This window comes from Fusarium coffeatum (genome assembly GCF_003316985.1).
Source record: "Fusarium coffeatum strain FIESC_28 chromosome Unknown BRIP53273_contig_45, whole genome shotgun sequence".
NCBI classification, from domain to species: Eukaryota; Fungi; Ascomycota; class Sordariomycetes; order Hypocreales; family Nectriaceae; genus Fusarium; species Fusarium coffeatum.
Window position 1 is genome coordinate 23,929 of NW_022157842.1, and position 23,631 is coordinate 47,559.

The 23,631-nt window shown below is 48.6% G+C and overlaps 11 protein-coding genes across 11 annotated transcripts; 4 read left to right on the forward strand and 7 right to left on the reverse strand.

Annotated features, from left to right (window-relative positions):
* Window positions 1–708: 708 nt before the first annotated feature.
* FIESC28_02006 (uncharacterized protein) lies at window positions 709–1,674 on the reverse strand (the record flags this gene model as incomplete). Its single annotated transcript, XM_031156156.1, has 3 exons — window positions 709–807; window positions 856–930; window positions 976–1,674. The coding sequence occupies 3 exons, from the start codon at window positions 1,672–1,674 to the stop codon at window positions 709–711; spliced, it is 873 nt and encodes a 290-aa protein (XP_031019689.1).
* A 1,511-nt stretch (window positions 1,675–3,185) lies between these two features.
* On the forward strand, window positions 3,186–3,734 carry FIESC28_02007 (uncharacterized protein; the record flags this gene model as incomplete). Its single annotated transcript, XM_031156157.1, has 1 exon — window positions 3,186–3,734. The coding sequence occupies one exon, from the start codon at window positions 3,186–3,188 to the stop codon at window positions 3,732–3,734; it is 549 nt and encodes a 182-aa protein (XP_031019690.1).
* Window positions 3,735–3,850: 116 nt separating this feature from the next.
* FIESC28_02008 (uncharacterized protein) lies at window positions 3,851–4,855 on the reverse strand (the record flags this gene model as incomplete). Its single annotated transcript, XM_031156158.1, has 1 exon — window positions 3,851–4,855. One exon carries the CDS (start codon window positions 4,853–4,855, stop codon window positions 3,851–3,853), a length of 1,005 nt encoding a protein of 334 aa, XP_031019691.1.
* Window positions 4,856–5,159: 304 nt separating this feature from the next.
* FIESC28_02009 (uncharacterized protein) lies at window positions 5,160–5,998 on the forward strand (the record flags this gene model as incomplete). Its single annotated transcript, XM_031156159.1, has 3 exons — window positions 5,160–5,256; window positions 5,338–5,640; window positions 5,685–5,998. 3 exons carry the CDS (start codon window positions 5,160–5,162, stop codon window positions 5,996–5,998), a joined length of 714 nt encoding a protein of 237 aa, XP_031019692.1.
* Window positions 5,999–6,729: 731 nt separating this feature from the next.
* FIESC28_02010 (uncharacterized protein) lies at window positions 6,730–7,460 on the forward strand (the record flags this gene model as incomplete). Its single annotated transcript, XM_031156160.1, has 2 exons — window positions 6,730–6,804; window positions 6,855–7,460. 2 exons carry the CDS (start codon window positions 6,730–6,732, stop codon window positions 7,458–7,460), a joined length of 681 nt encoding a protein of 226 aa, XP_031019693.1.
* Window positions 7,461–7,667: 207 nt separating this feature from the next.
* FIESC28_02011 (uncharacterized protein) lies at window positions 7,668–8,750 on the reverse strand (the record flags this gene model as incomplete). The annotated part of the gene is made up of 1 exon (XM_031156161.1): window positions 7,668–8,750. The coding sequence occupies one exon, from the start codon at window positions 8,748–8,750 to the stop codon at window positions 7,668–7,670; it is 1,083 nt and encodes a 360-aa protein (XP_031019694.1).
* Window positions 8,751–10,763: 2,013 nt separating this feature from the next.
* FIESC28_02012 (uncharacterized protein) lies at window positions 10,764–12,541 on the reverse strand (the record flags this gene model as incomplete). The annotated part of the gene is made up of 2 exons (XM_031156162.1): window positions 10,764–12,013; window positions 12,058–12,541. 2 exons carry the CDS (start codon window positions 12,539–12,541, stop codon window positions 10,764–10,766), a joined length of 1,734 nt encoding a protein of 577 aa, XP_031019695.1.
* Window positions 12,542–14,775: 2,234 nt separating this feature from the next.
* On the forward strand, window positions 14,776–16,253 carry FIESC28_02013 (uncharacterized protein; the record flags this gene model as incomplete). Its single annotated transcript, XM_031156163.1, has 4 exons — window positions 14,776–14,814; window positions 14,860–14,988; window positions 15,031–16,128; window positions 16,173–16,253. The coding sequence occupies 4 exons, from the start codon at window positions 14,776–14,778 to the stop codon at window positions 16,251–16,253; spliced, it is 1,347 nt and encodes a 448-aa protein (XP_031019696.1).
* A 188-nt stretch (window positions 16,254–16,441) lies between these two features.
* Window positions 16,442–17,417, reverse strand: FIESC28_02014 (uncharacterized protein; the record flags this gene model as incomplete). Its single annotated transcript, XM_031156164.1, has 3 exons — window positions 16,442–16,572; window positions 16,617–17,361; window positions 17,406–17,417. 3 exons carry the CDS (start codon window positions 17,415–17,417, stop codon window positions 16,442–16,444), a joined length of 888 nt encoding a protein of 295 aa, XP_031019697.1.
* A 1,382-nt stretch (window positions 17,418–18,799) lies between these two features.
* FIESC28_02015 (uncharacterized protein) lies at window positions 18,800–20,330 on the reverse strand (the record flags this gene model as incomplete). The annotated part of the gene is made up of 4 exons (XM_031156165.1): window positions 18,800–19,249; window positions 19,293–19,526; window positions 19,570–20,156; window positions 20,201–20,330. 4 exons carry the CDS (start codon window positions 20,328–20,330, stop codon window positions 18,800–18,802), a joined length of 1,401 nt encoding a protein of 466 aa, XP_031019698.1.
* A 239-nt stretch (window positions 20,331–20,569) lies between these two features.
* On the reverse strand, window positions 20,570–22,481 carry FIESC28_02016 (uncharacterized protein; the record flags this gene model as incomplete). The annotated part of the gene is made up of 2 exons (XM_031156166.1): window positions 20,570–21,862; window positions 21,906–22,481. 2 exons carry the CDS (start codon window positions 22,479–22,481, stop codon window positions 20,570–20,572), a joined length of 1,869 nt encoding a protein of 622 aa, XP_031019699.1.
* Window positions 22,482–23,631: the final 1,150 nt, after the last annotated feature.

Here is a 23,631-nt window from a genome sequence, read left to right on the forward strand (position 1 = left end):
TTTGTATCCCTGTCATTCCTCTCATCACCATCGTCGCGATGCTTTGCTGTATACCCCTTCGCAAAGCTGTCTACGACGAAGAAACGGAACTGGAAAGAGGAATGCTGGTTGAAGTGGTGCGCATACACAAAGACGGAAAGGAAATCTATTCTAGAGAGGCAGCACCCTCGAAAAAGAGGCTATACGATCATCCTTCATTTGCTATGAGTACACGGAGATTACCTTCAGATTCAATATCTCAAAAATCGACAAGACCCAAGAAAAACGCCAACATTAGAGAACTACGATCACAACTTATCGAAGGAATGACAGAAGTCTCGAGAAAATACTTCGAATAACCGCTCATTCTTCATCTAGCATACATCCACATCCACAAATCAATACGATTAACAGTCAATTGTATCTTGTCTGAAATACCTCAATAGTCCGCCCGTGACCACCTTGGTAAAAGCTGGCCACATCAAATGCGGCCCTGCGCCAATATCCATGTTTATCTATTCCCAGAGGTGATCCTGACCTCTCCCATGAATCCGTAATAAAGTCAAGTTTGTGTGAAAAGAAACAGGAGATGATCCAGTTGTATGTTATGTAATGACAAAAGAAATGCAGTGCTCGACAAGCCTGCTGACGCTGCGCGCCTGCGATGATCGCATATGAAGGTCGTAATGTTGTCAGGTTCAACATGTAAGCTCGTAAATGGCCGTTCGATTATACAGACTGATATAACAGGAGAGGCTCGCCGACGTTTTCGATTTCGGGAATGGTACACTTAAGGTCGAATGCCTTGGATAGAACAATCTTGAAGATCTGGAAAGGTTAGCAATTGTTCAAATCTGCAGACCTTCTATGTCATACCTTTTGCACGTTGATACTGTGACTTGTACTTGAAAAGATTAATGCAGCCCTCATGGCCTTTGCAAAGCGCCTCGCCTGGATTCGTTAGTCGAGTCAACACCCAAAGATAGCCATACACACCTGATTTGAGATCTCTTCTTGATCTTGTGCGGGAAAGTTGACAAAATGGTCATACTTGGTACCCACAAGAATAGGAATGGCAGTTTTGTTGAATCCTCGTCCTTGTCGATACCATTCCTTGATGCTATTCAAGGTACTCTTGCGCGTAAGATCAAACATGAAGAGAATAGCGACAGCATCGTTGCAGACAAGCGGCAACATGTTGACGAATTCTCTCTGACCACCAAGGTCCCAAATCGAAAAGGTAATCTCGGTGTTGCGAATGGAAATGGTCTTTTCCATAAAGTTGACACCCAGAGTCTGGATATAATCCTCGTCCCAGCTTCCTTCTACATATTTGACCATCAATGAAGTCTTTCCAATCTGAGCATCACCAACCATGCCGACCTTGATCACGACATGGTTACGGCCGTTGGATGAAGGCTCGCCTTGGCCTTGTCGGTAGTCGTTGTATGCCTGGTGTGCGGGGTTGGACAAGCCGCTAGCTGGACGGGAGATTGGAGGCGCGGGTTGAACGGGAGGAGTGTATCTGGAGGAAGGGTCTTCTCGTTGGGGACTGCTGAGTCCTTGATCAAGGGATGCGCTCTGTTGATGGAAGCCGTTGCTTGAACTGGGGTGGGGAGATCCTTCGATGCCTCCCATGGTGTCATCGTGAGTTTGGGGAAGCGGCACCTCGTGTGGGGGAATTTCATGCTCCATGATGGCGGTCGGAGGAGAGAGAGGGTCGGATACGGTGGCCGTAGCCTCGGTGATCGTTGAGTCGTCCAGTTTGAAGGTTGTAGAAGGAGATTATTAGATTCGGGTACGAGATTATCGAAGTGAATGTGGAGACAAAGTCGGTAGAGAGCGTGATGGAAATCGCGGAAAAAGAAGTGAAGAAGAGAAGAAAAAAGATGGTCAACAGCTCATCAACGGCATCAAGCTAGTTGCAAGCATATAATGAAGGCGATCGCGATGGTCAAGTTGGTGATGTTGTAGGTGGCGGAGCCGAAACAAGAAACAGAAGCCACCGGATCAAATAACCAGGCTTCGAGGGAGAGACTGAGACAGAGGCGCAAGGGTGAGACTTTTAGCGACAAAGAGATTCAGCGCGTAGTAACTTCAGAAAAAGCAGGACAGGTCGGGATCGGTCTTGGGATGAAAGTCGAAAGTTCAATGTGAAGTGGGTTAAAGGTTGCAATGCAGCAGGGAGGGGGATTCGCTCGCTATTCGTCGGGGCGCTGACGTTTGGTGGTGCCCTGTGCTGTGCCTGTGCTAAACAAAGCGGGACGGAATTTCAAGGCACCGGTAGTACGACTGATGGAAGCAAGGTAGTACGAAATACCACTAATAACAACACAACAGCTTGACAAACTTGGTTTCTCCTGAATCTATAGATAAACTTTGAACTAGTCTCTGCTTATGCGTGAAATGTTAGGCTGCGTCTGTTGATCATGATGATGGTGGAGTGGTGTTTTAGCTTTCGGGACGCGTTGGAGGTCGCGTTTACGACAGACAATTGGTTGAGACAGTGCTTATGGCTAGCTGAATAAATATTGTACCAAAACAAGACATACTCCAAGAACCTAGATTCTTTGTTAATGGGATTCTTTATCGGGAGTTGTGTAACGTCCAGCTCATCATGCAGAATCTCCGTCACTATTTGCATTCGAGTAAATAGCAACCGTGTTGTTATTTGACTAGCTATAGTTGGCTATTGATTTCAGCGGTTGTAGTGGGAGGCTGCCTATAATACAGCGCCTGGACTGTGATGGAACGATCAAACATCAACAATCAAGAAACATTGAAACATCAACAATGCAGATAGCTGGCAGAATGTCACTCAAACATCCATGACCTTGTTATTTCACATTCCAAACATGGACCAATTCATCCAAACATCCATCCAACAGTACCCCAACGCTTAGACGCCAGGGTACAGCGCCGCCTGCTCAGGCACTCACAGCTTCATTGGTTCATTGTTTCATTCGAGCCTCATGTCTTGAAGAATTCCTCGGTAAACGGTAGTAATTGAGTAAGACTACCGAGTCTAGTGACTCCCCTATAAATTACATTCCATCATATTGTTGACCTCAGGTACTTGAACTTTGCATGATGCTGACTAACCCTCGGCCCATCCCGAACCCACATCCATGGTTATCGGTCGGTCCATCTCCGCATGCCGCCCGGACAAAGCTTGAACCTCTGATATCACCAAAATCATCACCACAATGGCCTCAATTGCTCGGTCCCTGCGCGTCGCCGCCCCTCTGGCTAGGGCAATCGCTCCTCGCGCTCCCATCATCCGCGCCCGAGCTTTCTCCTCCACCCAACTAAGTACGGTCATCAAACATCCAATCGTCACTGTCACTAACAAGCTAGGCCTCGCTCGCAGATACACAAAGGACCACGAGTGGATCGATCTCTCCGCCGATAAGAAGCACGGTTTCGTCGGTATTTCAGAGTACGCTGCCGAGCAGCTCGGTGACGTCGTCTACGTTGAGCTCCCCGAAGCCGGTACCTGGGTTGAGCAAGGTGACGCTGTCGGCGCTGTTGAGTCAGTCAAGTCTGCTAGCGACATCAACGCTCCTGTTCGTCTGCGCGTTCTTCAGATCAACGACAACCTCGAAGAGAAGCCTTCCACGATCAACAAGGTGCCCGAAGACGATAGCGCTGGTGGTGGCTGGATCGCAAAGGTCGAGGTTGACGAGGAGGGCGCCAAGCAGTTCGAGAAGCTCTTGGATGCCGAGGCCTACAAGGCGTTTGCTGGAGCCGAATAGAGTTACGAAGCAATACAAAAGAAAGAGCACAAGATAGACGTGTATCATCGGGTATATTTGGGTTAATTTTCATGTGCCGATCTACGGCGTAATGTTCCGCTATCCACTCATGACGTCTACTTGACTGTCTCCGGCACCTGTCGAGTCTCGTTGATGGCATCCAGAATCCTCTGCGCTCCTCGTTCCACCAATGTCTCGGCCACCTTTCTTCCAAACTTGTCCGCCTCCTCTTGTGTCTTGATCGCTTCTGTCGTTTCGCAGTCGACACCCTCGTCACCTCGGAGAGAAACAACTGTAGCCTTCATACGTAACTTGTCGTCAATCCACTTTGTCTCGACACCAATGGGAACACTGCAACCACCCTCGAGCGCTCTCATGAGAGCTCGCTCTGCCTCGCACGCCAACGCTGTTTGCTCGTTCTGGATTGTCTTGAGGAACTCGAGAACCTTTGTGTCGTCACCTCGGCATTCAACTCCAAGCGCACCCTGACCAACAGCGTAAAGGATACCTCCATTCTCCGACTCGAGGAATTGTGTAATGTGGTGTCCCAAATCCATTCGCTGAAGACCTGCCGCTGCCAGGATGATACCCGTCAGATCAGGATCCTCCTCGAGCTTTCGTAGTCGAGTCTGAATGTTTCCTCGGTGGTCCTTGAATTTGAGTGTCGGGTATCGTCGGACCAGCTGCGCAATGCGGCGTACACTGCTTGTACCGATAACACTTCCGGCCGGCAGATCAGCCAAGGTCTTCCAACCGTGCTTGTCCTGCAATTCCTTCTTGATCACCAGTGTATCTCTCGGGTCCTCGCGGGACGTAACACATCCGAGGACGCAACCTTCGGGGAGAACAGTCGGCATGTCCTTGAGCGAATGAACGACAATGTCGAGTTCCTTGTTGACGAGTCTCTCCTCGAGCTGGGATGTCCACAGACCCTTGCCACCAAAGTTGTAGAGCGCTGTGTTCTGGTCGCGATCGCCGGTGGTTGTCATGCTGTGAATAGGGAATTCATAATCGGGGAATTTCTCTTTCAAAGAGTCGACGACGATTTGAGTTTGAGCAAGCGCCAGAGGCGACTTGCGAGTACCGACATTGACAACTTTGGGGGACTGAGTTTCGGCCATTGTGACTTTGTAGATTGAATTGACGGATGTAAATGGATGATAGCTTGGAGGGGCAGTTGAGCTTTTCGGATGATGGTGGGGTAGTAAACACAGTGTTCAGTATCCGCACTGTATCGCCGATGCCGGTATTGACAACATCATGATGTCGGCAAGTACATGATAGTATAAAGAGGACATGTGCCTGTGATTGCGCCAAGCTGGAGTGCAGCTTTGAGAAAATAGTATCTCAAGAGTATTGAGTAGATTGCACCAAACATCACGCGGAGGTATTGAGCATCATAGACTCGCTAACCATCGAAACAACATGGCGATGCGGCCTCAAGCTGACGACCCTGGACGACTTCAAGACTTGGCATCAAAGTTGACGATGGACTGCCGAGTGGCTCGTTTAACAACTTACAGTGAGTGTTGTAACAGAGAATGATGTCCTCAGTTATGAAGACTTAGTTAGTGGCGAAGATATAAGACCGCAACCGCATCAGCTCCAAGCCAGTTCAAGACCATCAATCCACCGACACTCGTTCTCATGAAGTTTAAACTTACTATTCTCGGGCTGGCTGTCCTAGCCTTTGCAAAGCCTCAAACTCCTCCTGACCCTCCTCCATCTTCTTCTGGACCACCAAATGATCCAGCTCCAGCTCCAGTCCCAGTCCCTACAACAACTCAGCCAGCTCCGCCTCCTCCTTCAACTCCAGCTCCTGCCAATCCAAGCAAGCAGCCAACTCCTGAAGGACCAATCTGCGAATGCGGATATACCTACTGTGCTAAAGTCCTTAAGGCTATGGGTATGTCTACGAATCTTGAGCGGAGCATGTCTAACACCGTCCAGAAAAGCCATGGAGTGATGGTCAACTATCTACGGCGTACTGCAAGACTCCTAATGCCGTTTGTAACGAGATGACTCCGGCCAGCAATGTCGAGAATGCTTTATTCATCTGCCTATGCGACGAACCTGAGCAAAAGGTTGGAGATCATCTTGAACTTCTCTGTGGCTGCGATGCATGTCTCAATGTTGGACCAGACTTTAGAGGACGCTGCAAGAGCCCCTGCAAGGCTGGCCATGCTAGTAGTGGAGGATCAGGCGGTGGTGATGGTAGAGAAGGCAAGATCAGAGGTAGCAATCGATTGGGATTTTGGTACTAGGTATCTGACGGATCTAATGGTAGATTGAGGGGGAAGTCGGTCACTGTCGTAATGTGTTTAGAATCCAAATTGGCCCGATCTTTGTAATGCTATTCTGTAATTGTCCATTATAACAGTCCTATTAAGCCCGCTTACTGCGTGTAGTCCAAAAACAGACAGCTATGCATACGCGTAGACTAGCCAGTTGAAACAAAACGTGTCAAACAAACCCATCTGCCCCGCACTAGAAGAACATCTTTCATTCATGCTTATCAATGCAATTCGAATCAGTCTTCCACGAGGTTCTCAATTTAGCATCATCTCCCTGCCAATCACTAGAAAATTCAGTCCTCAAACGTCAGCTCAAACTCGAGAGAAACTCACTAACCCGGCAGCACCGAGGTCTTCACCCCGGTGGGCCCCACCTAAAAGCCGGCACTACACGGGGCTAAGTGCCGAGAATGGACGGCCAGGCCCGTTAGTCTGACGTCAGAAGGTGTAAGAGCCGAACGGAAGAGTTTGTCAAGCATGAAGTGAACGGTTTCGAGTTGGTCCGACTTTTGTAGCTGAGGTGGCTAGGGTCTGGTCTGAGCGTGGAGGCGGGGGAACAGAAAGGAAACTTTATATAAAGGCATGATGCGTCATGATATCTAACATCTCATACTCATTCATATTATACCCATTTCAACTCATCTCATCTCAATAACAGCACATACCAATTATACTCAATACCCATATACCCATAATTCAAAATGGCTCCCAAGATTCTCGTCGTTCTCACCAGCCAGGCCAAGATGAACAATGGCAACCCTACCGGCTGGTACCTCGTAAGTCTCATCACCATCACATGCCGTCACTCATACTAACGTCACAAAAGCCCGAGTTCGCTCACCCCTACTATGACTTTGTCAACGCCAACGTCGAGGTTGTCGTCGCCTCTCCCAAGGGCGGTGAGTCTCCTCTCGACCAGGCCTCCGTCGAGATGTTCAAGGGTGATGAGGAGTCTGTAAAGTTCCTCAATGAGAAGAAGCAAATCTGGGAGCAAACCACTCCCCTCAAGGAGTTCCTTGGCAAGGCTTCCGAGTTCGACGCCGTCTTCTACCCCGGTGGCCACGGCCCCATGTTCGATCTCGTCAACGACGAGACCTCCATCAAGATCATCGAGGAGTTCTACAAGGCTGGCAAGCCCGTCGCTGCTGTCTGCCACGGTCCCATCGTCTTCACTCAGGTCAAGATTGATGGAAAGCCTCTTCTTGAGGGTCGTGAGGCCACTGGCTTCAGCAACTCTGAGGAGGATGCTGTTAACCTGACCAGCGCTATGCCCGTTCTTCTCGAGGATGAGATTAAGCGTGTTGGTGGAAAGTACGTCAAGGCTGATGACTGGGCTGAGAAGTCTGTTGTTGATGGTCAGGTCATCACCGGCCAGAACCCTTCTTCTGCCCACGCTGTCGGTAAGGCCATTCTCAAGGCCATCGGCGCTTAGACAACGAATAATTATGAATAATGATAATTAATCTACAATAAAAGATTTTACGAGAAAGACTTTGTTTCATATATGCTCATCTTGACGTTATGTAAAGTATTATCCTGTAGACTCGTGGGATTCGTTTCTCACTAATAAATACTCAATACAGCTTATGAAAAGTAAATGTCTTTTAATTATCGTAATATCTCATTATATCATTATAAATTAATCCTTCTTGAAAACCTTCTCGAATCCGGTCAAGGTGAATCGGTAGTGGACCTTGTTCTCCTTAACACGCTCGACGGCCTCAGCACATCCCTTCTCAGATATATCAATAGTCTCAACCCAAGCGACAATGTTCTTCTCAGCAGCGAGCTTAAGCATGGCATTCATCTCCTGGTTGTTGCCGAGATGGCTGCCAGTAATCTTACCAGCGTTACCGGCAAAAGTGCCAGCAGTGAGCTGAGGAAGTGGCTCATCAGGGATACCACAGTTATGGAACTCGCCACCAACGTTGAGAGTACCCATGTAGGCGTTCATGTCGAACTTGTGTGTCATGTCGGCACAGTTGAGGATAAAGTCAAAGGTGAACTTGTACTTGTCGGCCCAACCCTCCTCGCTGGTGACGATAACCTCCTTAGCACCGAGCTTCTTCGCGTCTTCGACCTTGTTGGGAGAGTGTGTCATAGCGTAGACCTCAGCACCCAGAGCCTTCGCCCATTGGATACCCATGTGACCAAGACCTCCGATACCCAGAACAGCAACGACCTTTCCAGGGCCGACACCGGCTCTCACAAGAGGAGAGTATGTGGTAATACCGGCACAGAGAAGAGGAGCAACCTGCTCACTCTTGAGGGCATCGGGGATCTTAAAGGTAAAGTACTCGTGAGCACGGATGTGAGAAGCGAAACCACCATGAGCGACACTGCCATCAGGGTATTTGCAGTTGTAAGTGTCGACCATATCAGGACAGTAGTTTTCATTCTTGTTGTTGCAGAGCTTGCACTTCAAGCAAGAAGAGACCTGGGCACCAACACCAACACGGTCGCCGACCTTGATCTCGCCGACCTTGTCACCAACTCGGACAGCCTTGCCGACGACTTCGTGACCAACGCAGAGAGGACCCTCGAAGTCTCCCCAACCGCCAGTAACGGTGTGGACATCAGAGCCGCAGACACCACAGGCCTCGATCTCGACATCGATATCGCGATCGCCCCAGGTCTTGGGCGTAAGGGTATGCTTCTCAAACTTGTTCCATGACTTTGGGCTGTCAACACAGAAGCCTTCGAATGTATCGGGGTAACCCATTTTGGCGTAGGTAGGATGAATTAGGTTGAAATGGAATGAATAGTAATGCTGATCGTCTATCAGGGTTCTCTCGTCTCAGCAGTATTTATATCGCTCTTCTTCCTCGTTTTTTTATATGACGTCTTGGAAGTTGAGCAAAAGATAGGTCGAAATCTATGACGCCCAGCGCTTCAAACGCTCCGGCGTATGAAAAGCATCATAATTGCATCGAAGGCATCAATCGTCTCGCTCTCCATTTTGTAGGCTTAATCGGGTAACCCGCGGAGAGTTAGTCCTCAAAGAGTTTGAAATCGCGATCTTGGAGCTCAGAATGGAAGCTGACTAGAAGATGGAGATAGCAGGGTTTGCCGACCTAGCTAAAGCTAGTCGTGGAGACTCCCGAGGGGCCGACGCTGATCGGATGACGTAGACTACCATTGTCTCGGTAGTTAATTGGCGAACAACATCAGTTTCCTGGAGATGGTGTTTTCGGTTATGAATCAGGTACGTGGTAATTGAGATCCAGATTGACTCGAAGGTGGTGTTCCATGTTACATCAGATCTCATGACAACGCATACCGAGAAAGCGATATAATTCGGGGCTCCCCGAAGATTATCGACAATCGGAGCTCCTCGGTGTCGTCCAGCGTCTCAGAGGTTGGGTATGACACGCTACGTAGCAGTCGATATCTTAATATCTCATCACCCTGTTCTTGTTTCTAGGTTTCCGGTGAGCTCCACAACTCGCGGATAACTTGCAAAGGGCGAGGTATTGATGGGTCAAGGTCGTGCGCTCAGAAGAACCACGTCAGAATCATGGTTGTTGTACAGCCGTGCTAGTTGAGGCTCAACTCCGTGGGCAGGGTCAAAGCACATGCATCTGATGGAGCACGATCGATGGTGAGTTGTCGACTGTCAGCCGAGGTTGATCGGGCATGTTGGGTGAGTCTGGTAAGCAAGAAACTGCCTCATCGAGTTATCTAATGGCTGAGACTCATTTGTTCTATCGTCGAAAGGAAAGGTGTCGTACGGCAGAGCCACCAGAGCCAACCTCTTCGTTGCCCCTTTATCGTCCTTAACAACCGATAGTCAGCGCGTCTCTTCCTTCGTTTAATGGCGGGCTGGTGAACGGAACGCGTTGATGGAGCTCTCTCACGGGATGCCGTGATGAGTAAATTTCGAGCAAATCGGGTGGGGTCCTAGTGGTCAGTATCTTGACACTACTTATGCTCACCACCGCTCACTTGCCTATAAGAGACGCACAAGCAATTGCATGCAATATTTGGTTCATGGTACAGCTATTTGTCCAACCGGAGTTCTTGGTTTCGCAGCATGCGTACTACCGAGGTTGACATGTGCTGGTAAACTCGAATCGAGACCTCAGACTGGTAATGAAGAATAGTTGCTGCTGGCGATTTAACTCCAACATATACGGTGATCAACGGTGATAGATACGAGTGGCTTATGGTGAATCGGATATGTATTAATGCCATGATTTGCTGTTCATGGCGTGTCTTATGACAAAAGTCGAGTACTGTTGTTTTTTTCTTCCCTCAGATCGCTGGTCAAATGTCCAAATGATCGAGAGGGTCGTCTTGCTCTGTTAGAGCTTATCAAAATACGATGCAGGGCGCAATAGTAACGAGCACAACACCGAACCATCAACACTCGTTGTGACATGGTGGCTGCTTATTTGCAAGCGTGATTGGACTCCATGTCAAAGTGAATCAACACCGCGGTAAATCAAGAACGCCTGCGACCAGCTCATATTTGTTGCTATGAAGCCATCATCAACGCCTCCCAAAGATAAGAAAAACAAAAAGATGGTAAAAGAATAGAAATGACAAGTATGACATGTTATATAGATCCAACTCAACGCTCACCCTCATCAATATCGTTCAAGGAAATCTGTAAACGCGACGCTCCTCATGGTATTGGAACTCGCCAGGTATCTCTCCACCATCATTCGCCATCCATCCTTTTGTTGGCAATTGTTGTGCTTGCCTTTTATTTTGCTTTTGTAACAACTTCCAATCAACCCATCTTGACATCACCGTTAGGCTCAGTCTGGGGCTCGGCCTGGGGCAGCATAGGCTTTTCGTCTTGAGCTCGTCGCTTGCCCATACGGTCGAGCCATTGTTCGGCGCTGACGATTGTTCCGTCGACAACACCACTGACTTGAACAACCATGTCCAAACCTTCCTTGGCTAAAACCAAGACCTTTTGTGCACCCTCAGTCAGAGCAGACTCACTGTCTTGACTGTTAGGGTTCCTGTCCGACATCGTAGCAATGCGGAATCGTTGGGGCAAACTGGTGAGATGACGTCGCACAAGAATCCGTGCGTTTTCTGGCAATGCACCTCCTGCATATTTTGAAACAGTATTGATGGCTTCGCGAAGAGTCCTGAGAACGTCGCTCTTAAGACTCGAAATACGAGCTGCAAGTAGAGTTCGAGACTCTGCGCCCTCAGATCCTTCGCCTTGTTGCTGCTGTGATCCATCTTGTGGCTGAACCTTTTCATACTGTTCCAATGTTGTCTTCAGTGCTGTGATGACACGTGAAATGTGGTCATTGGCCCATCGAAGCCATTGCAGACAGTATTTGAGGCTGCGGAGACTTTCCTCGCTCATGGCTACACTCAAACCCGAGGTTGACATGATCAGACGTGACTGCCATGCACTATTGGGTCGTGAAGTTCGAGGAGAATTCTGAGCATCCGTCTCAGTGTATGCAGGTGATCTCATCTCATCATATGCAGGAAGAGTGTCAACTGTACTTGTAGTTGACATGCGACGAGAAAGAGTTCGGGAGGAAGGTGAAAAGGCATCAGAGTCGACCTGCTCATCGGCCATCTGCTGCATGCCTTCACTTTCAAACCGCTTGTTGCTGACAGATTCATCCTCGCTATCCACCTTGCGTCGCTTTTTACTGTTACCGGTTTCCAAATCAGAGGTTGAACTGTTTTGTCGGCGTCCAGCACCCAAAAACCATCGGACACCCCCTTCAACACCGGTCACTCGACCAACAGATCCAACGGTATTCGCAATTGGTGTCAAATATCCTTCAACATATTCAGCACCTGATCGAAAGCGTGGTGAAAAGTTCTTGGCGCCCCCATATGCCGAAGTAGCACCTTCAATAGTGCTCGCCAAAAGAGGGTGGGTTGTCGTGAGAAGGGACAAAAGCGGTTCTGGTTGTTGAGGTTGCGATCCTTGAAGTCCGTTTGAAGTTGGTGGGCTGACTGGAAGCGAGGAATTCGTGTGGGGTGGTGATGATATAAAGTCTATGATGGTCAGTAATAGTCAATAGAAGCAAAAGCAAACATACCGGCTCTTAAATCTCCAAGTGCTTCGGCCGCCAATCGTACATCCGGATCATCAAGACTGACACTCCCAGCTCTCGCATCTAAGAGCCGATCGGGAGATGCAGCACTGACAACACTGTTGCTGCTCGCATCAAGGTCCATTCGGGTGGGGCTATCGATAGATTGAAGTCCAAGGGGCATCGGCGCATGGTTCGGAGGCATAGGAGGTAGAGGTCCCCATGCTCTCGGTGGTTCGAGGGCCATTTCACTTCGAAGAGAACTTATAGACGGCAGTTTAATATCGTTGTCGGCGACGCGAGCCAGGGGAGGCAGGTAAGTCGAGGGGTCGGAAGTAGGAACATCTGGAAATTCCCTCGAATTCGGTAGCGCGACGTTTGAATAAGCTGGAGGGGATAATGCCATTAGGGAAGGCGGAGGTCTCGCAGGTGGTGGTCCGAGGGGATGGCGAGACTCGGTCTCACGGTCAAGCATGTGATTGCGCTCCATGGCGCTTGTCGGTGATAAGACGGATATGTCAACTGAGCATCGAGTGATAAAATCGGCCAAGGGCCGCAGAAACAAAATTATTCAACGAAGGGAAAGAAACAAAAGAAAGATTTACAATATTGATGACGGTGACGATGGTGTTTGAAGCGGAGAGAAAAGGGTTGGGGTGGGTGAGATGGAAATGGGAATGAGAATGAGCGATCGTGGGGGGAATGAGAAACCTGGAAGGAAACGTCAGGCGCTCGCGACTTCCTTTCCTTGCGCTGCAGGGACCGGCTGAGGAAAGCAGCCCAGGGCAGGAGATAGCCCACTAAAAACCGGGTCGGTTACAGTGGCTTCAGGTGACTTGTTAGAGTCGTGGTGGGGAAGAAACCCGCTAGAAGCCTGCTATTTCGGGGCTGGCAGGGCTTGATCTCGGTCGAGTCACAAGATCCATTAAGATGTCCTCGCTTGAATGATGCGATAAAACTGTTGGGGAAGATTCAAATGTTTGGTAATGTTCCTGTGCATCACAAGATCAAGTTGATCTCTCCAACGTCCCGTCGCCAACTCTAATTGACTTGCACCTACCTAAACAGCTCAAAGCTGTTCCTGAGAGGCCCCTCTAGCACGTGTCAAAACTGGGGAATGATGATGCACCGACATCACATGCAAGAACAGATCTTTCAAGCAGACTCGTCACTATTGTTAAGCGGGTCACCCGAGTCATGGCAGATGCACTAACAAGATCAACTCTAACACATGCCATAAAGGGTCGTATCTTTTTCCTGATGCGTTTGAAGGTTGTTTTTCCGTCCAATAGAAACATTTCAAGATAACGTCAGATATTGCTGTTCATTGAGCTTTGTTAATTAATGCCTATTAAAGTAACACACGCATCCAATCTCACTTTATCCAGACCAGTCGGCTTTCGGCTCTATTCATCGGAGCTGCATCTGGTGTCCGTATCCAATATCAACATGTGAAGTTTTCGCATGTGCTAGAACATCAATTCAACTTGACTGCGCCGTAAAGTCTGGACGTTTCATGAAGTCTTGATCCAAGATTGCTGATCCCTGAAGGTCTGCACTGAATTTCTGCATTCATGACTGCTTCAAGCCTCAGGCCCGGTACCTTACTGTAAATCAAGCAGGCGCAAACTTTATGCGACACGAGATTATCGGCGAAATAGGACACCAAATTGGCATGAGATCAACGCAAGAGATACCTGAGATAAACACAAAAATAGACTCGAGATATGACTCGATCTAAGGAACCAGCATGAGGATTCGCGAAATTGCAGGCGTCTCCAGATGTGCAATGAAGTCGTTGATCATGAAACGAACGCGTGAATGCTTTTCCGGTTCAGCAATCAACGTTGCCTACCAGCCTTGTTCAAAGCTGTGGCAGACTTCAATTGCCTGCCGCCCATTGGCCCTGAACTCACGGCACTCTCTCACAGTGAATAAATCGCCGCCAAGAATGATCCTCGGTTCGTCGCAAAATGTCCCAACAAAACTTCATGGCCAAAGCTGAAGCTGTCACCTGGACAAAGCCACCCACGAAAGTTCAACAGCATTCAATTGCATCAGACCAAAAAAGATCGTCGGCAATGTCTTACTACACAAATCACTTTTACAAATTCAGATTTACATCTGAAGAAATGTCTGGCTCCTCTGACACCGCCCAAGAAGTGTAAGAATAATACTCGGGCAGTTCTTAATGGAACCAAGGTAATCCCTCTCCGCACCGCATAATCGCAGCTCACATCAACGGCTCCACGGCTGAAATGACAGAATGCCACTCGGTAGTAGGCTAGGTAATGGTCTGCACTGTCTAGAGGGTGCGTTGAGAGGAAAGGGAAAAGAAAAAAGATCGTGAAAAAACAAAGCTTTTTATCAATTTCACAGATCCACTATGAAGCACGTGACTCGAAGCTTGAAACAGCTTTAGCTACCCCACCGATATCCGATATTCTGCCGCCCGTCGTCACCAGCATTGGAATGGCCAGGCTGCACCCAAAAGATGCCAGCGAAACAGCTTGAACAGATCTATATTGCGCCACGGACCATGATGATTGACTGCGCTTCTCTATAGCTTTAATTACACTTCAGTCTCTCTTTATTCATTGGAGTCGCACATTTTTCTGTACATGATCTTTACGTCTTGAACTTGACCGTCGCATCTAATCGACGACGATACCACCTCCTTTCCGCCCTTTATCGCTTCGACCTCGCCAAGACTACATCTACATCATGGCTTCCGCGCTATTCTTCCTGGACCTCAAGGGCAAGGTTTGTAGTCGCTACCTATTATTTTGATTGATACTGATAATGTAGACCCTTTTGGCTCGAAACTACCGTGGTGACATCCCTATGTCAGCCGTCGAGAAGTTCCCCGTACTCCTTTCAGAAGCTGAGGAAGACTCCTCTGCTGTCCCACCATGCTTCTCCCATGAAGGCATCAACGTATGTTTTGTGTCTCTATCTCTTTCGCCGCTGACAGAATAGTACCTCTACATCCGTCATAACAACCTCTACCTCCTCGCCCTTACAAAACGAAATACCAATGCCGCCGAAATTCTATTGTTCCTTCACAAGATCGTCGAGGTCTTCACCGAGTACTTCAAGGCGCTAGAAGAAGAGTCCATTCGCGACAACTTTGTCATTATCTACGAACTCCTCGATGAGATGATGGACTTTGGTTACCCTCAAACGACAGAATCCAAGATCCTTCAAGAGTACATCACCCAGGAGTCCCACAAGCTCGAGATCCAGGCCCGACCACCCATTGCTGTCACAAACGCTGTTTCGTGGCGATCCGAAGGTATCCGATACCGTAAGAACGAGGTCTTCCTTGATGTCGTCGAATCCCTTAACCTGTTGGTTTCCGCAAATGGCAACGTCCTCCGTTCGGAAATTCTTGGTGCTATTAAGATGAAGTGTTACCTCAGTGGTATGCCCGAGTTGCGTCTGGGCCTTAACGATAAGGTCATGTTCGAGACCACCGGTCGAGCTACCCGAGGAAAGGCTATCGAGATGGAGGATGTCAAATTCCACCAGTGTGTACGACTATCACGCTTCGAAAACGACCGCACCATCTCATTCATCCCCCCTGATGGTGAATTCGAGCTTATGTCCTACCGTCTCAACACTCAAGTCAAGCCATTGATTTGGGTCGAATGTGTAGTCGAATCCCATTCAGGATCCCGTATCGAATACATGCTCAAGGCTCGCGCTCAATTCAAGCGCCGCAGTACTGCCAACAACGTCGAGATCGTGGTTCCCGTCCCTGACGATGCCGACAGTCCTCGTTTCCGCACAAACATTGGATCCGTTCACTACGCTCCCGAGCAAAGCGCCATTGTCTGGAAGATTAAGCAGTTTGGTGGCGGCAAAGAGTTCCTCATGCGCGCTGAGCTGGGCCTGCCAAGCGTGAGGGGTGATGATGAACAAGGTGGTGGTATGATGGGTGGATTCGGTGGTAGCATGGGAGGTGTTGGAGGAGTAGGCAAGGGTGCTAAGCGACCTATCCAGGTCAAATTTGAGATCCCTTACTTTACCACAAGTGGTATTCAAGTTCGGTATCTCAAGATTACCGAGCCAAAGGTACGTTGCTCAAAGTCTCTATTGATCAAAGCTAACAAATGTAGTTGCAATACCCTTCACTCCCATGGGTACGATACATCACTCAGTCAGGAGATATCGCCGTACGACTTCCCGACGCAGTCTGAAGTTAGCAAACAATACTTACTTAACATAATCGAGCCGCACCAGCAGTGCTCAATCTACACCGGTCAAGCACATTGTGGTGACCAGCTGACGAGATGGATATGGGGCAGCTGCAGAGCAGGAAGGGCTTCATACATCAAAGAAACGATTAATAGACTAAAGATCAATCTATCCATCTGATCAGAGTATCTCATGATTCTCGAACAATAGCCGTGTGCCACTCTAAATTCTCAAGCCAATCTCGTGTAGAATATGGGTTGTCCGGGTCAAGAAACACCTTGACAACAAAAGCTGATGGATCATCCGAAGCCGTTGGAGGATCTATAATCATTAGCAACTATCAAGAAATGGAACCTAATACTCACGTCCACGAGGAACACCATCACTCGTCCATCGTCCATGCCTCCAAATCCGATTGTGACCCGCAAACACGTCTCTTATGGAAGAGTCTCGGGGTGCAGTCAACGCCATGAGTCCCAGAATGATAGGTAGTTCTCCTCCAAGACCTGCCGAGGGTGCATTGGACACTAGCGTTCCATACGTCCTAGGTACTAGACCTGGAATCCAGCTGGGAGATCTACCCGCGGCGTAGAGCACCGGTCCACCTCCTTGTCCCATTGGACTATTGATCGTAGCAACTTGAGACATGCCAGGATGGTTCCTCGGATGGAATATGCGTAAAAGGTCCCAGCTCACCGACGTAACGAGCGGATCATGCTCTGCCACCATTATGGGCAGCAGTGGGTTACAAGCAGCCACTCCAAATGTTTTGTATTCCCGAGCTTGGTAGCAGTAGCCTTGGTTATCCCTCACGTATTGCCCTTGAGCATCCAACCTTAATAGTTGGCCATCCGAGGGGGCGTTCGAATCGCGATGCCAGTAAAAATCCGGAGCATCTGTAACGTCACCGTCCCGATAGCGCATAACTGTACTTGGGAATTCGCCGCCATAGTTACCTGGGGAACTAGGTGGAATATGGTGATAATACTGGTCGCGCTCTGGAGCGTTGATGACGAGTCTGTTGGCGACAAATAGAAAAGTTGGAGCAGGCTGTGGATTGGCAGAGCTCGAGCTCCCCTTTCGTGTTGACGAGTGCTTTGAAGGTTTTGTCTGACATATGTTAGTGAATAAACTCCAAGTAAAGCTCTACATACAGTTCTAGACATGGTGTGAATGTGTTGTACGTACCAAGCTACTCGCCTACCACCCGAGTAACTCCCATCTTTATAATACCATAAACAGCTCGATTTCGCAGAGCCTCATCACCCCGCTAAGAATTGTCGGTCAATACTACACCCATATCATGATGGGCATTCAACTAATGACCTTCGAATAGGACACCCTCGGTTCTGATATGACGACACTAAAATCTGTCAGCTCCAGCTGTAAGCTACCAACATCTCGTCTAGCTGTATGTACCAGTATGCACCATGGCAAGACCCCTCATCTCGAGGATTGGTGCCACGCTACTATGGTATTCAGAACGTTGGATGCAAGGAATAGCCATATGGCTTGTGGATATCATACCCCAGTTCATGCGCACAGTTGCGGCCCGGCCCCTCTCACACTTGTCCTGTTCGACACCGGTCGAGGAGATGGTGGGAGCTCGATTTATCCAGGTGAGATATGCCAGGTTGATTTGTTTAAAGCGGGCCAATGGATGTATGCTTAGATCTTGAAGCTCCATCAGTTGTTGGCGCTAGCACCTTTGAACATGCCGGGAATCGCGACTTGGCAGAGTTGAGTTAGATCATGATAGGAGCTCATGTGCATATGAGGCCAGAATTGCAAGGGCTTCGGCGATTCCGTCAATACAGAGAGCCTGGTGTGTCTGGTTGTAGGTCGCGTGGTGAGACGTCAAAACAGGTGACTCTGAGAAAGCAACCAAAGGCCACTCCATTAGTTTCGTTGCCTCGATGGTGGTGTTGACTTGGGCTTCGGGAGTGGATTAGAGTAGGGATTGCCATGTTATGAGCTCGCTTAGGCTGTTGGGGGTGGCGTATATATCCTCGTAGTAAGACATGCTCTTCAATGTAACCGGTGGGCGGATCGTCGATCAAAGTCGACGGAGCAAGCCATGTGGCACCTGAAAGCTCATGTTTCAGGTATTCAGCAGCCGACATGCTGTTTTCCTGGATGACGGCATGTGTCGTATAGTGATGGTAGCTGAAGCAATCGCCAACAGTTGGAGAGCTTGAGTAGACTTCTACTCATTATCCGATGCCTGGTTTTGTGGTTTCTTCCATACCCATGACAGGCAAGTATCGTTTTTCTGCTGACGTTTGCTGTCATGGTTGTTTTCCTCGGGTTTAGACCTGTTGGTTAGTAAGGTGCAGTTGTGATGCTTGATCACGGTTGGTCTTGTAAAGAAGAAGTCTGAAAAGTAATCCGTTCAAGGTTTGTCTCATTTATATAGCAATATTTGTTGTAATTGTAATTAGTCCTTGTTGCCTCGGCGGATGGTTCGCAATAGTCGCCTTCTGCAACTCTTGCATGAGAGGAGAGGGAACAAGAGCTATCACAAACCCCACCTCGATACTGAAATCAATCAGCCAGAAAGCTTTGTACGCTTTGCTGGACCAGAATCGTCATCCATTGTCATCTCAACATCTTCGGGAGAGGCGGACATTGCTTCTCGAAGCAACTTCTTCTCTCCAAGTCTAACCACGGTAGCCATGCGGGCTCTTTGGCTAAGGTTTTGGCCATTCAGTAGCACCTCATCCTCTGGGATACTTGTAGGGTATCGAGCTGCGAGAGCCTCCATTGTCTTTTCCAACACAGCTTGGTGAATCTCGTCTCTCTTTCTCTTGTCGGGGATGGCGGCGGGCTGTGCTTTCTTGATTCCCTTGAGGAATGTCTTGAGCTGTTCCTGAAGGTCCTCGGGCATGCTTTCGAACTTGGCAGGTCCAGCAAAGGTGCCATCAGAGTTGACTTCGCCTGTTTCACGTTCCAAAACGAATGTATCCTCAAACTCCTCGTCTTCCTCGAGTGCACCGCGCTAATTATGTTAGTTGAGTCATCTATCTGGAGGGAAATCTTACAATCTGCTCCAAGACTTGGCTGGAAATGCCAAACTTGCTTGTCATGACCGACTCCACAACATCCCAAGGGATCTCGACCACGTCATAACGGGAGTGCTTCTCGGTGACATATCCGTATCGTCTTAGCAGCTCAGAGTTGGGGTGGGGACCGTAGTAGTTGAGAATTTCTTCGCCTGCCTTGATCGGTCTCAAGCTGGTAACAGTAAGACTGTCCTCCTCGTGGTTGACGTGCGCCTATAACTGTTAGCTTTGTCGGCACTCCGTTGGGCTCGCATACATTAAACTCGGCGTCGGCGTTCAGGATATCCGCCATAGGCACCATACCCATCATCGACTTTCCCTCACGGTCCTCAACCCATTCCTCGGTCTCTTCCTCCTCTTCTTCGTCGTTTTCAAGGTCAAAAGCATAAGCCATAATGGTGCTACCCATTCGGTGGGCAATCTCAACAAGCTCCTCGTCGCTCTTGTTACCGACGTTGAAGATGCTTGGGTTACCTCGAATGATGGGTACCAGGGTCTTCTTGAACATTTCCTCCGCATTAGCCTTGCCAATCTTGTGTCGCATATGGCTGGCTTGAAGCTGATCGAGCTCATTCTCGGACCAAAACATGGGTGTGTCGAAAGACGAAGGAAGAACGTCAAAGTAAGACTTCCATTGAGAGTTGTCGCCTTGGAGGTACTCATAAATCATGATGAGAATCAGAGAACTCCAAGAGTCCAATCCAGGGACATCATCCTCCTCAGGCTTATCAAGGTCGAACACATCTGGGATCTTCTTGGTAAGTTCTGAGGTTTCAGTGTTGATAATCCCTTTTCTGGGGATGGTAAACAGAGTTGTTTCCGCAGGTATGTCCTTGAGAGCAACTGCTTTTGTAAGCCTTGATCCAGCAAATATGTAAGTCACTTACTTATGCCACGACCAGCATTGCGATCACGCAGGTCAACAATTTTGATGTCCTCAGAAAATGTCGCACCTGGCAGTGACCTGAACCACTGCAAAAACTTTTCGCTTGTTCCGTTAAAATTCGTGGAATCCATTTTGTTTGTTATGACTAGGAGGAAAGAATTGTTGTTTTTGGAAGGCTTTGACTGTAAAACTTTTTTCTGTGACGTCTACCCTGTACAAATGTGGCAACCGCCATTTTCAACACCAGCAGGCACGATCCAAAATAACCCATGCAATTAGATGACAACATAAATACATTCTATCATTTCCATCATTAATTAATGGTACAGTTCATGACATCGCTCGCGAAACCAAAACCAATCGCTGGCCATCAATTCTCATCACCATCTTCCTTAATCTGGGGTTTTCCATCCTTTCCATCCTTTTCCTTCTTCACCTCTCTCTTCTTAGGTCGTAACCATTCTTCCATACCCTCCGGCCAGTAAACACGATCTTGAGGTCCTCCCATACCAAAATCTTCCGCGCTCACAATCTTTTCTGGTACCTCAATATCATCCTCGGCCTCGCCGTTGACGGCGTCCTTCTTTTTTCCTTTCTTAGCCTTCTTCTTGATCGCCTTTCGTGATTCATCTGGACGTTCGTGAGGCACAATATTGTTAAATGTGTCCCAGCCCGGGAGCTTAAATGTGCGCATCAACTCAAAAACAGCTTGCTCCTTATCCTTGGCTTCAATCATGAGATCCATGTCAGCCACACAAGGGGGAAGGGTCTTGACTCTAGCGGAATGCTTGCGACGATCCCGTGGAGTAACGGCAGGAGAAGTTGGCTCGCTGTAATGCATCTTCTGAGTGATTCCTTTCTTGTCCCATGTCGCCTTGATTCGGTCGTACAAGTCCATAATATCTTTAGAGCCTTCTCTGATGGAAGAGTCAAAGATGATGTTGTGGTGGTGATAGTCGAGAACGAGAGGAATGTTTAGTTCCTCACAGATAGGTAATAAATCATGAACGCTCCATGCAACGTCGTCATTCTCCAAAACCAAACGTCGCTTGACGCTGTCGGAAAGTTTGGCATAGTTCTCTCGGAATCGGTCAAGAGTCGCTGCTTTGTCGCCGTAGGTACCTCCCATGTGGAGAATCATGACTGCGTCGCGGTTGAGTTGGTCGGGTAGTTTGAGTAAGGTAAGCATCTCATCATGATAGTCCAAATCGCGAATGGCGGCAGTAACAACCTCTTTTCGAGGGCTACCAATCTGAGTGAATTGTCCTGGGTGTGTTGTCAGGCGGTGGTTGTGTTCTGCCGCCACTTTACCAGCTTCTGCCAGCACCTCAGACGCAAATGGCGCCAGCTTGTATCCGTGTTCCTGATGACTAGCAAATGGGAACATCTCACTGCTAAGTCGCATGAATTTGATGCCATACTTGACATTCCATCGAATCATCTTGACAATATCTCGAGCATTTGCCAATCCCAATTCCTGCACATACTTCATACCTCGCTCGATGTCTGCGGGCTTATTCTTGTCGGGGCGGTTCTTGGTCGCATGCTCAGGTTCGTCTTCATTCGCCAAGGGATGCCGATGTTCGATAATTGAGGCTATACGACAGGTTCTCGAAGAGAATACAGGAGGTGTCGCGTTGCGCAGATATGTATTCAGACAGGCCTTTGCAATTAGCGACGTACAAAAATCGTGTGATTTTACTCACATATCCCAATCGCCCCTTCCATGGTAAGGGAAGCACCTCACTATTCACTGGAGGAGGCCGGTCGGCACCTCGACTAGCACCGTCTTCTTCATCCTTGGCATCAGCAACATCGCCTGCAGCGAGTTTGGCATCGTACTCATCCAGTGGCGCTGTATCAACGACTTTCGACTTTCCCTCCAGATTGCCGCGAGCAATGACGGTATCCTTGTTTGGGGAGTACATTGTTGGTCGAATATCAGGTTCCTGGGAAGACTCTTTCTTCACTTGAAGGTCTGATGATTCAACTGCAAGTCGCTGAGTTCTCACAGCATTTTGTAGCTTGTGTTCCATCTCACTCAATTCTCGCATAGCTTCCTCAACACCTTCTCCAGTGTCCCATACGGCTTTTGCTTTCTTGGGGTCCGGCACTTTCATTGGATCCCCAGCCATTTTTGTAACATCAAGCTTCGCCTTTCGTTCATCGTTGCCATTAGAAGCGTCCTTGATCCTTCGACTGCTCCGTCTGGGGACTGTATCAGGCATCTCGGGTATCGGAGGCGGTGGGTGTGCACCGGTTCTCTTTCGTTTCGGGGTCATTGTGGTGGCAGCTCTATAAGATTTGCTAGTTGAAGGATAGAATGAAGAATGCGACAGGGCAAGAAGTCTTGCAGGAGGGATTGGAAGACGAGCGGGCATGTATATCAACCGAAACAGACAGTGAGTAACGTCTTAGGTCGGGAAGCTGCAATAAATCGACTGATCAGGTGTTACCTAGGGATTCCTTTCGTAACCAACGTTGTATCCCACGACCTTAAAGTGATCGTAGTCGGAGGAAGTGGCCCGAAGAGCCAATGACGCACGGCGCGTCATGCATGGTCCGGGTGCGATGTGATGTCGGCAGGGCGAATTGGTAGGGCTATTGCTGTCATTATTTCCGGGGATGCCTGGTAGCACAACGGAGCAAAAGAAGCCCCCTGCATCACCTGGTGATTCGCATTGGCTTTTTCGTGGAGCTGTTAAAGAAAACAAGACGATCGTTGGTCGAATTCCTCGATCCAAGTCTTAATTGATGGTGATGAAGTCATCCCGACATTGGTGGACGCGGCGCCGATCGCCGATCCGTCATCATACCCGCGGTACGTACCCCAGTTTCTGCTCCGCTGTGACGCCTTTCACCAATCCCAGAAGCAAACATGGTAACAAGTCGAGCCATAGCCAGGAGAAAGCTCCGGAAACAGTCAGATGTAGCCAATGAAATACTTCGGGCAATACCGACTCAAGGGTCCTAGAAATAAAATGACTGAGACTTTGATTTTGACATCGAGATGAACGCAGTCCCTCAATGCTGTGGCTGCATACACGAATCAGCGATCCGTGCCTTGTTAGTATGTAGCAATAAGTTGAGCATCATCCCCACGTTCTTAATGACATACAAACGCTGTATCCGATCTGCTATCGAAATTTCATTGATTAGTGATCCAATGAAGCTCACCAGAAAGGCGATACGTTCAACGGTTGTTGGTGACGAGGAACACCCTTATAATAAGGTACCCTGCAGACAGGACAATCATGGCGATCTATCAAGAACCATGATGACAAACATTTTGAGTGAAAAGAATGTCCGCATGTATTTATCGTCAAGATATCATCATCTGCACTGGTGACATCTTCGGTCTGTTCGGTCGTTTCTTGATTTTTGCGCGTTGCCTTGTGAGAAGTCACTGTTGGAACTTCTTCAAGCACCGGA